This window comes from Trachypithecus francoisi, unplaced genomic scaffold, assembly GCF_009764315.1.
Source record: "Trachypithecus francoisi isolate TF-2019V2 unplaced genomic scaffold, Tfra_2.0 Lachesis_group0, whole genome shotgun sequence".
In the NCBI taxonomy this organism is placed as follows: Eukaryota; Metazoa; Chordata; class Mammalia; order Primates; family Cercopithecidae; genus Trachypithecus; species Trachypithecus francoisi.
In genome coordinates this window covers 4,977,676-4,993,552 of record NW_022681453.1, presented here as the reverse complement: position 1 = coordinate 4,993,552, position 15,877 = coordinate 4,977,676, and the positions used below count along the sequence as shown (strand labels likewise).

Sequence of the window (15,877 nt, the reverse complement as noted above, 5' to 3'; positions counted from 1 at the left end):
GTCCTGTTCTGCTTCTCTATTCCTCCCATGCTGGAGTATTCATTCTCTCCTGACCCACTCTTTCTTTAATTTCCACCTCTTACCCATCAGTTCTGAAAATGATGTCAAGGTCTCTTCAGTGCCAACTCTCCTGTGCCCTCCTTTTTTTTTTTTTTTTGCATTTGTCATTAGATCCAAACTGCTTTCACAGGCTTCAGCTAATTCCCTAACTAATCTGTGCCTGGACTAAAGCTTTTGTAACAATATGATTCTAAAAAAATTCCCATAGAAACTAGAGGGTAACATTACAAATTTACTTGGCCTTAATCCAGAACTATTTTAATACTATCTTTTATCACATAACTTACTCCATTTCAAGTTTTTTTTTAAGTGTGGCCTCCTTAACATCTTGTGCTTGTACTATTTTAAAGAGGAAAACAATTTAAGGTCCTGTAAAACAATTTTGTTTGCCTTGAAATTTATTTAGAAATTTTAGAAATTTTGTATATATGCTCTCAGAGCTTTATTCTGAGTTCAGAGGAAAAGAAAATATCCTCTTCCCTGGATGGGCTGTGCCATCTCATCTTGGGCTGTGAAGTCTGCCCTACCTCGTGCTACTAGTCTCAGGGGAAGGAAGCTGGCAGAGAACTTGGCTAAAAAAGGGGGGTGGGGAGTAAAAGGTCCAAAGGATTAAATTTCCAGCTCTCAAAATAACCCCTGACTACTCCTGTCACCTCCAAATCAGGCCCTGCACACTTCTTCATGCTGGCAAAGTGCCACCCCTCTGGCCTGATCCCAGGGGGCCCTGATGAGCTATGGATGCCCCTTTATCTCTGCAAGGCAGCCCTGTAGAGAAGCTGGGGAGCCCACTGAATTAAGGGTGGACATGCAAGATGTATTTTCTCTTTTCTTAAACTCTTACCATTCTTCTCCTTACTTAATCTCTCTTCTGTCTTCTCCTCCATCTGTCTCCAGGCTCCTGAAAGGCCCCGTGATAGTGTTTTCTAAAACGTAGTAATTTGAGTACCACTATCATGATGTTCCCCTCCCCTGCTCTGCCTAACCCCCCGCCCCACCATATCCAAATCCCACCTGTTCTATTCGATAGGTTACTTTTTCACTTAAAAATGCAAAATCTAGCTCTTAATGTATAGCACTGCTTTAAATTTAAAATCAGTTTCCTTGCCATAAATAGAAAGCTCCCTGCTAAATGTAATGCGAACAAAAATACATAGTAGTGGAATTTTAGTTGGATACGGCTGCTTCCTGCAGGCCTGAATCCTGCTGTTAAGAAATGCTGGAGAAGTGTTAAAAACATATCAGAATCAAAGTGAGACTTGATCTTTGAAAGAGAGACACAGAAAGACAACCGAAAAGAGAGCAGCTTTCTCGTTTACTTTTTAATACTAGGTCTACATATCACTTAAGCGTTTCCCACTTTGGGAAACATTATTGCTTTGAGTTTCAAACTCACAAGAGGTAAGAAAGTTTGTTGAAATCTGATAGGCTTCATCCCATTTCCTTCAAGAACTATTTGCTAACTGTACTAAAAAACGTTTTGCACATTTTTTTTTCTCATTATTTGTTCACAGCTTTTGACTACCAGAGAATGTTTCGGATACAGGACTAATTCCTGTGGATGACAGAATGCGACCGCTGAATGGGACATTGGGTGTCATCTGGTCCAAATCTTGACCCCTTTTCATTTTCCCCGAAAAAAAAGACTTGCGGCTCGGAACTGACGGCGGCATGCCCAAGGTCACAGAAAGGGTGGTCTAATGTTTTGGTTCCTGCAGCCCGGAGAACAAGCTATCCCATCCCACCGGAGCCTTGGTGAAAAGCTGCCCGGCCGGCGCAAGGCCAAACTTCTCGCCTCCACTGTGTCGATTGTGGTTGCCAGGGCAGCCGCGCATTGCTCTCCGCCTCGTCCTGGCGACGTCACAGAGCAATGTCCAATGGGAAAGCACCTTGGCGTCACGCACCTCCTTTCCCGGCGGGCACCGCCTGCGTAGCGAGTGAGGCGTCGTCAGTGCTGGAGGCAGGCTCTGGTCGCGGCCGCGGCTAGTTAACATCGGTTTTCCAATCTGTCCGCGGCTGCCGCCGCCCAAGATAGAGCCAGAATGTTCAGGATGCTGAGCAGCAGTTTTGAGGATGACCCCTTCTTCTCGTGAGTTATGGGAGCCAGGAGTCCGCGGTCGCGCGGGAATTAAGGAATTTTGAGGGGACCTATTTTAAAGGAAAAGGAAGTTTTAGAGGACGAGAGAGAATTCCGGGTAACTCTGGAGGCGGTTTGAAAGAGACGAGGATATAGAGCCCTGGGAGGGAAGGGAGAGGAGGAGTTAGGGGTGTGTGAGAGAGGTAAGAGAAGGATTTGGGCGCATGAGATGAAGAGAGGAGGGTTTGGACGCGTGAGGTGGACAGAGGGAAGTTTGGGGACGTGAGGTGTGGGGAGGAGAATTGAGGCAATGAGGTGGGGGAAGGAGAGTTGAGAGCATGAGGTGGGGGGAGGAGCTTGAGGGCGTGAGGTGTGGGAGGAGGGTTGAGGGTGTGAGGTGAGGGAAGGGTTTGGGAGCATGAGGTGCGGGGAGGAGGGTTGAGGGCGTGAGGTGAGGGAAAGGGTTTGAAAGCGTGAGGTGGGGGGAGGAGGGTTGAAAGCGTGAGGTGGGGGAGGAGGGTTTAGCGTGTGAGGCGGGGAAAGGGTTTGAAAGCGTGAGGTGGGGGGAGGAGAGTTTAGCGCGTGAGGCTGGGGAAGGTTTGAAAGCGTGAGGTGGGGGAAGGAGGATTGGGAGTGTGAGGTGGGAGGAGGAGGGTTTGGGGGAGTAAGGTGGAGAGGGGAGGGTTGAGGGCGTGAGATGGACGAAGGAGGATTTGGGTCGTGAGGTGGGGGAAGGGTTTGGGGCCTGAGGTATGGGGGATAGTTGAAGGCATGAGGTAGGGGGAGGAGGGTTGAGGTGTGAGGTGGGAGGAGGATTTGGGAGCATGAGGTGTGGGGGAGGGTTGAGGGCATGAGGTCGGGGGAGGAGGGTTTTGGAGCGCGAGGTGGGGGGAGGAGGGTTGAGGGCGTCAGGTGGGGAGACGGTTTGGGAGCATGAGGTGAGGGAGAGAGTTGAAGGCGTGAGGTAGGGGGAGGAGGGTTGAGGGTGTGAGGTGGGGGAGGGTTTGGGAGCACGAGGTGCGGGGGAGGGTTGAGAGCTTGAAGTGCAGGGAGGAGGGTTAAGGGCATGAGTTGGTTGGGGCTGGTTTGGGAGTGTGAGGAGGGTGTAGGAGGGTTGAGGGTGTGAGGTGGACAAGGAGGATTTAGGGGCTGAGGAGGATTTGGGGGTGTGAGATGTGGGAAGAGGGTTGGGGAGGAGGGTTGAGGGCGTGAGTTGGTGGGGAGGTTTTGAGAGCGTGATGTGGGAGGAGGATTGAGAGCGTGAGGTAGGGGGGAGAAGGTTGAGGGTGAGAGAGAGAGGTAGTGGGAGGAGGGTTGGGGGGCGTGAGGCAGAGGAAGGAGGGTTTGGGGGCATGAGGTGTGGGGGTAGGAGGGTTGAGGGTGTGAGGTGGACAGAGGAGAGTTGATGGCGTGCAATGCGAGGAGGGTTTGGGGGCGTGAGGTCGAGGGGAGGAGGGTTGAAGACATGAGGTAGACAGAGAGTTGAGGGCCCCAGATGCAGGGAGGAGGATTTGGGAGCAAGAGGTGGAAAGAAGTCCTAGTAGCCTCCCTCCCTCACACTCCCGAGGAGCCTGCTGCTCTCCACTTGGCCGGACTTTGGGTGTCCGCCATGGCTTCCTATGTGCAGAGTTGGCCTTTGCCCCTGCAAGGGCTTTGCAGGTGACAGCTGCCATCTCGGTGAAACTTATGGTGAGAATTATGTTCACATAATTTCAAATGGGATCAGGGAATATTTTATAGCTCCCCTTAAAATTGCAAATAGGAGCAGGTAATATTTTATAGCATGACAGTTCATTGAAAAGGGGAAGTTTTTAAAACAGCATTTTCCATGTGAGTGGGGAATGTGCCTATGAGAGCACAACAAAGTTGGAGACTTGTGCTCTCTCTTCGAAGTTGTTGGACGTTGCCAAGTGCACTGTTTTCTTTGCTCGCTTTGTTACAGAGCTAACCTTGTTTGTGAAGGGACTCCTCTTTCTGTCAAAACTAAAAATAGTACAGGGAGCTGATAGTGGGGGGCGCGGGGGGGCGGGTGTGTGTTTAACACCTCAGGTAAGCAAGTGCCATTCATTGCCTTATGAAGGTTCCCAGTGAATTAATATGATGCCCTAGGAAGAAGGCATCCAGAAATTAGTTTCACTATGATTTTTTTTTGAGTAGTGGGTTTTTGTTTTTTTTTTCTTAATTATAACTTTGGCCATTGTTACAAACATATTGACATATTCTAGTTGTATCCCTAAGGGGGGAAATTTGTAATACTTTTTAGCCCAAGTGTTTTTTGCCAGTTTGAATTTTGAATTCATGTCTAGTTTATTTTGATCCCTTAAATTTTGTAGGTTTGCAATTTGGAGAGCATTTTTTAAAAAGGTTTTAAAATAACAGTTTTTTGCACATCCAACAATATCAAACAATATCTGTGGGGGGTGTGTTGTGTTTGTTTGTTCGTTCGTTCGTTTGAGAGAGGGTCTCACTGTATTGCCCAGGCTAGAGTGCAGGGGCGGGCTCACTGTAGCCTCTGCCTCCCACGCTCATCCTTCTGCCTCAGCCTCACAAGTAGCTGGGACCACAGGAGGGAGACACCACACCCTGCTAATTTTTTTTGTAGAGACAAGTTTTCGCCATATTACCCAGACTGGTCTCAAACTCTTGAGCTTAAGTGATCTGCCTGCCTCAGCCTCCCAGAATGCTGGGATTACAGGCATGTACCACTGTGCCTAGCCAATGTTGTTGTTTAAATAAATGATTGACTTAAATGTGTTAGTACTGATTTAAAGCAAAATAACATTAATAATTAAAAAGATAATGAACAGTGGGAAATGAAATGATTAATATAGAAAAATAAATAATGTTTTTTTCTGAAGATTATTTATTAAGGCATACAGAAACTCAGGCAAATTTATTGTGCCATTTTGGTTAACTTGTTTAGGAGCTGTTGGGATATGGACAGTGTTATTTTAACAAGTTTAAATTTTTGTATTATTGTGATTCTCTCTTTGGAAAGCCAGAGGCCAGGCATGATGGCTCACACTTGTAATCCCAGCACTTTGGGAGGCTGAGGTGGGTGGATCTCCTGAGGTCAAAAGTTTGAGACCAGCCTGACCAACATGGTGAAACCCCATCTTTACTAAAAAAGAAAAAAAAATACAAAATTAGCCAGGCATGGTGACGCAAACTCCCAACTACTTGGGAAGCTAAGGCAGGAGAATCACTTGAACCCAGGAGGCGGAGGTTGTAATGAGTCAAGATCGTGCCATTGCATTCCGGCCTAGGCAACAAGAGTGAAACACTGTCTCAAAAAAAAAAAAAAAGAATATTTGAGCCAGAGAATATTATTTTGTAAAACCCACAATTTTATTATTTTGTATTATATAAGCTCTGGCTTTCCAGAGAATCACAATACTACAAATCCATAGATTACTGAGCTGTTGAAGTCGTTCATATGTAAATATGACATCGTACAATGGGTAACAGCTAAGAAGATTATGATCGACAATTTTTGAGTTGTAGTATATCCTTGATTATACCAAAAGTTGTTTTATATCCTTCATTGTTATAGTTAAGGATTCTATCCTTAATGAAACTGAATGTGTAATAAGTATAATATGTTCTTTAAAAAATGTCTAGCGGAAGTGTAATTTAAACTCTTGGGTGATTCTTTCTGAGCAAAGGCAATGAATTTAAGAGTCAGGGTCAGAAATAGTAACAGACTACAAATAGTAAGCATACAGAAGAACTCTTCCTCCATGCTTAGGATGGAAAGGACCATCAGTTACTCTTTCAGTTACCACTATCTATAGCCTTTTTCAAATGCAGGGAGCCATATCATACAAATTTAAGGTAAAATTGTTGCAGTTAACTTTTTTTTTAAGCCTAGTCTCCTTTATTCATCACAAAGCTTTTGCATAGACCTTTTAAATATCCAAAACAGTGGCCAGAACTCTGCTTACAGACTTCCATCTTTCATTATCACCATATTACAGTTGACTTTATAAAATTGATTCACACTTAACAGTTTCTTTTCTCCACAGTGAATTATATTTAACACACTTTTGGGGATAAGGGAGAAAAAGAATGTGAGTTTATGTTTATTTCAGGTAATCGATTTGACCCTCCCACCTTTTACCTCAACTCCCAAACAAAATGAGTATCCATTTCTTAAGTCAAACATAAAGAATTCATAAAAGTGAAAAACTCCTTAATGAATCATCCCCAGACCTAAGGAACATAGAGATGTGAAACACATAGCCCATGCTCACTCTCTTTTATATAAATATTATCCCTGTTGCTAACATTGTGTCAGGTCATAGAAAAGAGTAAATATTGTTTAATGGTGAGTTGGTGTCCTTTATTCTCTTTCTTGTAGTCAATCTGGTATTTAGTTGGTTGCTGAAAGTAATTATCAATTGCATTCAACAAATAACATTGTTGATACTGGTATTTTCTAATCAGAACATTACCATTTTCTAAATAGTCCATTAGAGTTGCTTATATTGTTCACAATCAAGGTTATTCAATATAAGCAAACTCTACTGATTTACTAATTATTCAGAAATGGACCAAAAATATATACTTCTTTGATATAAAAATAGAATTACTAAATACGAGACTGATAAGATGCTGTGGTTAAATTGTTAATTGCTTAAAATACTTAAGTAAAAAGTAATTAAAATCTGTAGTTTTGAATTCAAATATATCCAGTTTCAATGTTTACCTTATTATAACAGTGCATCTTAAATGTTTCTTCAGAAAAGTAAAAGGAAATGTTAAAAGTGATATTTTAAAATTTGGTGTTTTGTTCCATACTTGGAATTTTTAAACTTTGGTATCTTATTATGTCTCAAGGCTAAAGTTATTTCATTGAAAATTTACATCACAGTATATTCAGATATACTTTCTTAAACAATATCTGTTACTTGGTTAAAAACACAAAGGTTAAAAGCTAGCACTTCCTGGCATGCAGTTTTTTCAAGAATACTACCTTTCTCTCACATCTGTATTTGCTAACAATATGCATATTGTTAAGTAAATATGTATAGACAAGAGGATTTTGAGGTTAAATGGTTTTGGCATTCTATACCCTAAAAAACATTGATTATGTAGTATGAAAGTTTATAAATATGTAGTATGGTCCAGAATTTTCTATTTGGTACAAAACAGGAACTCTGAATCTTCTGAGCTACAAAAATGTAATTCAGATTGGGCAAGTCTACAAATAAAACTATGTTACCACTTACCACCTATTGGAGATAGAAAGCTCAGAAGCAGGCTGGCAAATCTGTCAACCTTAATTCTTTTTTTTTTTTTTTTTTTTTGAGACGGAGTCTGGCACTGTCACCTAGGCTGGAGTGCAGTAGCATGATCTTGGCTCACTGCAACCTCTGCCTCCCGGGTTCACGCGATTCTCCTGCCTTGGCTTCCCGAGTAGCTGGAATTACAGGCGCCTGCCACCGCGCCCGGCTAATTTTTTGTATTTTTAGTAGAGACGGAGTTTCACTATGTTGGCCAAACTGGTCTCGAACTCCTGATCTTGTGATGCGCCCACCTCAGCCTCCCAAAGTGCTGGGATTACAGGCATGAGCCACCATGCCCAGCCAACCTTAATGTTTAATCATAAATTATTGTCTCTTCTTTAAGCCTCTCAACTCTCCATATGAGCATCATATATCTGATGACCAGTATTTGGTTAAAATACTGCATGTATTCACGATGTTACTTCTTCTGTCTCCTTATATGTATAATCTCAATTTTAAAAATTTTTACAAATTTGTATTTATTTTATACTTGGAAGTAGTTGGATTTATTAAAGGACATTGCTTTGTCCTATCCACTGGTGGAGTTCAAAGTAAATGTATTCTATGTACAAGATGTGGATTAACTCTTTTATTGATGGAAAACATTCTCATTGTAGGAAATAAAACCACCTTGTTAAGCTTTTGGAAACAGTATTCAAGGTTACTACTTAAATACTTAAATATTTGTTTCAGACATACAGTCTGAGGTAGAGTCTTTGCCAAATTGTCACAACTTGACTAGTTAATATTCTCCCACGTATACCTCTCATTCTAAACATATTGTTAATAAAAGTAGCTTGAGAATACTCAGCTAAAATTTAAGTTACTGATTTCTCAAGGTCCCACTTTATTCTAAGACCCTGAATACCTACTGTGAAATTACCTACTATAATTGTTCTTAGGAATATTTTGATATATAAATTTCTTATAAATGAACTTTGCAAATTATAAGATCATATTTGAAAGAATGACACTGTAAGCCTTGAGTTGAAAGGATTACTAAGGTATACTATTCATTTGGGGCATTCTTTGGTTCATGAGGTAAACACCACTGAATTAGGAGCCAGGGAACACAACATGACTAGGACATGGTTGCTTGGTCAAAAATGCCATACAGTAGCATGTACCCAGAAGATAATGCCTACTTGTGCCAATTAATATTGTAAATATCCACGAAAAAGGAGTGAAATATTTATAAAATATCAGGGGAGCATAATCATTTCCACAATTCTTTTGATATCAAAGGCTTCTGCCACACCAACACTTTGAACTTCAAGACAATGGAAAAATAGAATTGCTTAATAGAAATGTAATTCATTCTTTAAGTATTTCTTCAGTTTCTACTATAGGCCCAACCCTGTGGGTTCTCGTTTAAAATTTTAGATGTCTTGGCCCCTACCCTCAAGAGCCTTCTTTAAATGTTACATGCATTATTTCTAGTATCAAAACTTGGATCTTCTGTTCTATTTTCCTTGTAGACCTCATTGAAACTAGGGAACATTTCTTTACGATCAAGAGAAACATAACCATCTGCTGGCTAAGCTTTTGCCACTACCATGTATAGTGGAAGGGAGGAATTTCCCTTAATGAATGAGCCTGCCATGTCAGTTATCTGAGAACCTTATGTCATAGGTAATGCTATTTACTTAGAAGCACAAGTATCTTTATTCTTACATAGATGAAAGAGAAGTGTAACTTAGGCAGAATAAGTGTGTGTGTGTGTGTGTGGTGTGTGTGTGTGTGTGTGTGTGATAGAGAGAGAGAGAGAGAGAGAGTTTTAAAAACATTGTTCTAAAGGGAGACATTACCAGCCCTTAAACACACGTACGTACGTACATACACTACGTTGAAATCATTCCCAAGTGACCTGGAATCAATCTAAGAGTTAAGACATAAACGCTTTTGAAGGGGAAGTAGGCAACAATTTATTTTTGCTAGCTCGTGATATATGCTGCAGGTAAATAATATAGAATAGAAAAAGTATGTTTGAGACCAAAGTTTATTCAGTTTGGCTGTGGTTTGTGTCAGCAATTCTAAAAGAGGTAGTGTATAGTCATTATCATAGTAAGTAAAAGTACATTTTTCTTGACCTAAATGAAAATACATCCTCATGGAAAATCTGCAAAGTATAGAAAGTTTGGTAGCAGAAATAATACAACTCATTATTTTGATGTATTTTGTTTCAAATGTCCACATGTGGATTTTTATTTTCCAAAATTTCGACCACACTTTATGGTTAAGTATTCAGTGCTTTTCTGCAACATATACCATGAACGTTTTCCTAGTCTTTAGATATTCACTAAAGCGTGACTTTAGAGTCTGCAAAATATTGCATCCTATGAACATACAAAGCATATTTCTCACATAAATGTTTAACAACATTTTCAAATTATTACCTTAGACTCTTTTGTGTACAAGAAATGACTAGCTTGTATAGTATGGGCTTTTTAAAACCTATTTCCAATTTATATTCCTAGAAGAATGAAATGTTTATTTTCAAAAGAGAACATTATGAATGGGCTAAAATTTTTCATTTGAGAAGAAAAGCCTAGGTTAATTTTAAAAATGTTAAAACAACTCTGTGCTACCATAGAGATTTTTTTAGCTTTGATCAAAGTGAATTCAAACTTGGACAAAAGAAACATTAAAGCCATATCTCCAAGCAGCTGCTGTTCTGGGTAGACATGAATTAAATTCACTAGAAGTTTCAGCCAGATTTATTCCTGAATGGTTCAGACAGGTGCAAACACCAAACTATAGGCTCACTTTTGTTTAATGCATCTTCCAACAGGCAGTCTTTTGTTCATGTCACTCAAAAAAATAAAATTTTTAGCATTTGCTGAACATATGCATATTCAAATAAACATTTAAATATTCCCCTACCTCTATATAAAGAAAGAAAAACCTGGGCAAATTTTAAATGAGCCATGTTTAGTTGATTAATTTTTAGCCCAATTATAATGCAATGAGAAAAACTGATTTACTAAGTTTTGTTTCTGTAGAAAAGTAATAGCTGTTTAGCACTTCCTTATTCAAAGAACAAATTTAGTATTTCTTGAAATACTTTTCTTCATTGTAGTCAAATCACATCCACATATCTAAAGGAAAAGTTGACTGGTTTTCTTAAGTAAGTGTGTATTAATGGAAACAAGCATTTTAGTCTCCATACTTTAACCATACTCTAAGCTGTAAATGTCCAGTGAGTTTGGAGCTCTAAGCAAAAGGACCTCCTTTTGAAATGCCTATTTTAAAACATCAGATGGCATGAAATCCTTTAACCTCATGCAGTTATATTTATTATGAAATATTTCAAACATACTGTAAAGGTGTAACAAATACTTTAGAATAATCTGTTTTTTTGAGGTAGGAGTTAGAAAATGTTCCATAGGTAACTCATTTATGCATCTTAGAACTACTTGAAACTCTGTACCTTCAAATAGAAAGTAGAGTGGGGAAGAGGGAGGGAGAGCATTAGGAAAAATGGCTAATGCATACTGGACTTAATACCTAGATGATGGGTTGATAGGTGTAGCAAACCACCGTGGCACATGTTCACGTATGTAACAAATCTGCACATCCTGCATATGTACCTTGGAACTTAAAAAAAAAAAAAAAAAAAGGAAAAAGAAAAGATTTTGTGAGGTGGGAAAAAAAAGTAAAGTGATACATACACCAAATTTTGAATTCTTAATTTTCAAGTAACTTTTGTTCTTCATGATTTGATTTTGGAAAACACATAACAGCTCCCTTTCTGCCTTCTAGTGTGTTAAAACATGAGCTGCTCAGTGTGTACTATTGATCTGTACACACTGAGATTATAAATCAAAATTAATTTATAAATTGTCACAACTTCTTCATAGTGCTCATTGCATATAATTCTGCTAGAATAGTGATTCTCAAACTTTTAACAGGTAGGAAATCTAGGAATGATAGTCTTAAATTTCCTTTGCCCCTCAAGACAAAAATTCATATTAAAAATCCTACAAGAGTATGTGGCTGGGCATGGTTGCTCACATCTATAATCCCAGCACTTTGTGAGGCTGAAACGGGCAGATTGCTTCAGCCCAGGAGTTCAAGACCAACGTGAGCAACATGTCAAAATCCTGTCTCTACAAAAAAAAAAAAAAAATTTCCAGGAATGGCTGTGCATGCCTGTAGTCCCAGCTAAGGAGGCTGAAGTGGGAGGATCGATTGAGCTTAGGAGGTCAAGGCTGCAGTGAGCCATGAACATGCCACTGCACTCCAGCTGACAGAATGAAACTCTGTCTCAAAATAATAATAATATTCAATGTAAGAAGCTTAAGGTTACCACTTCATGCTAGTAACAAATTAAAAACTGAACAACCTGAGAAAACAACAACTTTTCTTGTATCTAGCAGAGAAATGAAGTCACAGGGCAAATCTCTGCCCCCATAATTGGAGATAGGCAGATCCAGAGAATCACAACTTAACTGGTACAGAAACCTCCTCATGAACCAGTGCGAGGGTAGTAGGAAAACCTGACCTGTAGTTGACAAATTACTGGAGACTCAGAGTGGACAAGTGTCAGAGTTAAAAACTCCATGGTCCCCCATAATTTTGTGAGTTTTACCTACAGGAGCTCTACCACGTTCTCACAGTGAATATTGGAGAAAATCTTCTCATGCTTCCAGCAGAACAGAGGGGGATGGAAAGTAACCATTAAATATGCCAGAGCATTCTATTTTTCTTAGCAAGTCCTGCGGTCAAGAGAAACTTTTTTACCGAAGCCCAGTCTACCTGGGGGAAGGGAAATACCCAACTCCAGCTCCTCCAGCCATCTGATCACACTGGAGGAGGACTAAGGCACACTGCTGAGGTTTACCACCCAAGGTCAGGCTAAGCAAAAGACTGTGAGTTAATCTTATGCCTACAGAATACTTTGCCTCCCCCAGCACCTTATCACTACGTTACTGAAGGTCTATTTACTGCAGTTCCCTTTACCCAGTAAATATGTACTACTTCCAACAAAAAATTACGAGGCATATTAAAAGGCAAAAAAAAACAGTTTGAAGAAACTGAACAAGTATCCAAACCATATTTCTAGCAAGGAATATTGGAATTATCAGACCAGGAATGTTTTTAAACTATGATTAATGTGCTAAGGGCTTTAATGGGAAAAGCAGACAACATGCCAGAACAGATATAAGCAGAGAAATGGAAATTGTAAAAATAAAATAAAATGCTAGAGACTAAAAACAGTGTAACAGAAGTGCAGCGTGTGGTGGCTCTCGGCTGTAATCCCAACACTTTGGGAGGCCAAGGCAGATGGATCACCTGAGTTCAGGAGTTCAAGACCAGCCTAGTCAACATGGCAAAATCCTGTCTCTACTAAAAATACAAAAATTAGCCAGGTGTGGTGGTGCATGCCTGTAATCCCAGCTACTCGGGAGGCTGAGGCAGGAGAATCGCTTGAATCCAGGAGGCAGAGGTTGCAGTGAGCCGAGATCGTGCCATTGCACTCCAGCCTGGGCAACAGAGGGAGACTCTGTGTCCAAAAAAAAAAGGGTAAAAGAAATGAAGGATTCCTTTTATGGGCTTATCAGTGGACTATGAACAGCTTAGGAGAGAATCTCTGAGCTTGGGCATATGACAGTAGAAACCTCCAAAACTGAAAATCAGAGAGAAAAAAAGACTGAAAAAAAACCCCACAATATCCAAGAACTGTAAGTCAACTACGAAAGGTGTAACAGGTGTAATGGGAGTACCGGAGTACAAAGGAATAGGAGCAATATCTGAAGAAACGAAGACTAAGAATTAGCGCCAAATTAATATCGTACACCAAACCACAGATCTCAGAAGTTTAGAGAACACCAAGCAGAATAAATGCAAAACAAACAAACAAAAAACAACTAAGCCTAGGCATGTCATATTTAAACTGTAGAAAATCAAAATTAAAGAAGAAATCTTGAAAGAAGCTGGGCGGGGGGGATTGGAAAAACCTGTAGAAGAACAAAGAAAATAATTATGTCTGACTTCTCTGCAGAAACCATGCAAGCAAGAAGAGAATGGCATGAAATATATAAAGTGTTGAGAGGGGGAAAAAAAAAACCCACTAACCTAGAATTCTGTACCCTGCAAAATTATCCTTTAAAAGTCAAGAAGAAATAGACTTTCTCAGACAAACAAAAATTTGGTGAATTTGTTGACAGTAGACCTACCTTGCAAGAAATGTTAAAAGAAGTTCTTCAGAGAAGGAAAATCATACGAGTCAGAAACTGATGTACATAAAGAAAGCAAGAGCATCAGAGAATAACTTAAGGTAAAATGAACACGTTTATTTTTCTTATTCCTAATGGATCTAATAGAGAACAGTTTGTTCAAATAATAATAGGCACACACACTTTAATGGATTGAGTGCCAATCGACCTCTTACATTCTTCTTCCCTTTCCCCCAATTGTATCTCCCTTCTGGCCTTAAGTCTGCTCAGTAATTTCCGGCAGCAAAATGTTCTTTTCTCCTTTGTGTTGCTAGTTTAAAGCAGTAGTTGAAAATGGCTGTATATGACAGGGGAAGAACTAATTTGTAGTCACTCCACTCTTCCCCTCACTTCCCTTTTGGATAATAGATTATTGCCCCCAGGTGCTATTTTGCTGCAGGGAATCTGAGAAATAAAGGAACCAACAGAAAGGATAATGTGAGGACACACGGAGATGGTCACCATCTGCAGGTCAAGGAGAGAAGAAGCCTCAAGAGAAACCAACTCTGCTGACACTTTGATCTCAGACTTCCAGCCTCCAGAACTGTGAGACAATAAATGTTGTTTAAAAAAGAAATAAAAGGGAAAGAAACAAAGGGAAGAACAAGAAAATTAGCTAGAGAAGCTAATTTGGTAGAAAAAAGATGTAAGTCTATTTGCCCTTATAATGTAAGAGTTTGGGAAGCATGTAAAAGCAGGAAAGCTACTTAAAAAAAAACAACAACAACAACAAATAAAAGGGCAATACAAGGTCTGAGAGACAGAGATGGAAAATGGAAGTCTCAGATACTAAACCAAACTGTAGGACCAAGTACACATACAGCTACTCCCCCCAATTCATATCTATGGAAGTAGCTTTACTTTTATTCATTTCCTGACATTCATTAATTTATTTTATTCTAAATATATTATTTCAAACATTTTATAAAAACTGACACCATGAAAGACAGAAGCTATGCTAACCAAACAGAAGAACCAACACTTAAGGAATCAAAGTTAATGAAACAGAAGATTATAGAAAACAGTGTAATTAAAATCTTGAGGAGACTTTTCATTTCGCTGTGACCAACAGAGCTCCAACTGGACCAGCTGTCTTGCAGTTAACTTTATAAGCCCAGGATGAAATACAAAAACAACTTACTGGAGAAGACATTAGAGAATGACCAAAAAGCAGATACTTGCTGGAGAGGTCTCAACAGTTGAACAAAAGGAAAGACAAGTCTAGCCTAAAGGCAGGCCCCATCTCTTACGTGTAGAGTGACTAGAACTGTTTGAAGACCTTTAAAGTCTTTTTGACCTAACAACCAAAGACAGAGTTCAGTACAACCACAGTCGCTTGAAAGGGAGGGAGAGGAGTCCCCAAAAGGAGAAAGCCAGAGAACAGTGAGCACCAAATACTGTGAATAAATTCTGTACAAATCTCTATCTAAGGCTTAACCACATACACATAAGACAGACTCAGAGCAGTTCAGCTAATAAGGATAAATGAACTAAATGGAGATTTGAGCTACCACACGAGAGACAGAAGTTGACCTTTAAGGACAACCAGATTAATTACCTACTTTAAAAAACACTCTGGAGGAATATATCAAAATCCAGGCCCTATACAACATAATATCCACAATGTATGGATACAACCCAAAATTACTTAACAGGAAGATGTCACCCATTCTCTAGATAAAAAAATAAGACACTTATCCTGAAAAGACCCATATATTAGAATTAAAAGACAAGAATTTTAAAGCAGTCGTTACAATTTTGCCCAGTGAAGGAAAATATGCTTGCAAGGAAGGAAAGGATATTGAATCTCCATAGAGAAAGAGAAAGTGTGTGTGTGTGTGTTTATGTATACTTTTTTAGGTATATACCCCTCCACCCATAGAAAGTCTAACAGGAATGTCCAATCTTTTGGCTTCTCTGGACCACATTGGAAGAACTGTCTTGGGCCACACATAAAATACACTAATACTAATGATAGCTAATGAGCTGAAAAACAAAATCTCATAAAGTTTTAAGAAAGTTTATGAATTTGGCTTGGGCTGCATTCAAAGCTGTCCTGGGCTGCATGTGACCCACAGGCCACAGATTAGACAAGCTTGGTCTAGAATAATACAATATTTGAAAGAGAAAATTCACTGGATAGGCTTAACAGCAAAATGGAGATGACAGGTGAGTCATTAAAATTGAAGATAGATAAATGAAAGTTAATCTGAAAACCAGAAAATAATTGGGGGGAA

General features: G+C 39.7%; 1 protein-coding gene across 5 annotated transcripts in view; it reads left to right on the top strand.

Moving 5' to 3' along the window:
- The first annotated feature begins 1,933 nt into the window (after positions 1 to 1,933).
- Positions 1,934 to 15,877, top strand: part of MLF1 (myeloid leukemia factor 1) — a 37,333-nt gene continuing 23,389 nt past the window's right edge. The window contains exons 1-2 of one of the 5 annotated variants that reach the window (XM_033203174.1): positions 2,015 to 2,146; positions 8,901 to 9,054. Coding sequence is in view for 3 of the 5 variants with exons in the window: in XM_033203171.1 (XP_033059062.1) it covers positions 2,100 to 2,146 (47 nt within the window). In the remaining 2 variants the exon portion in view is untranslated. Of the gene's footprint in view, positions 2,147 to 8,900; positions 9,055 to 13,431; positions 13,703 to 15,877 lie in introns of those variants that run through there. The other 4 variants (XM_033203171.1, XM_033203157.1, XM_033203179.1 and 1 more) reach the window with 4 other exon arrangements.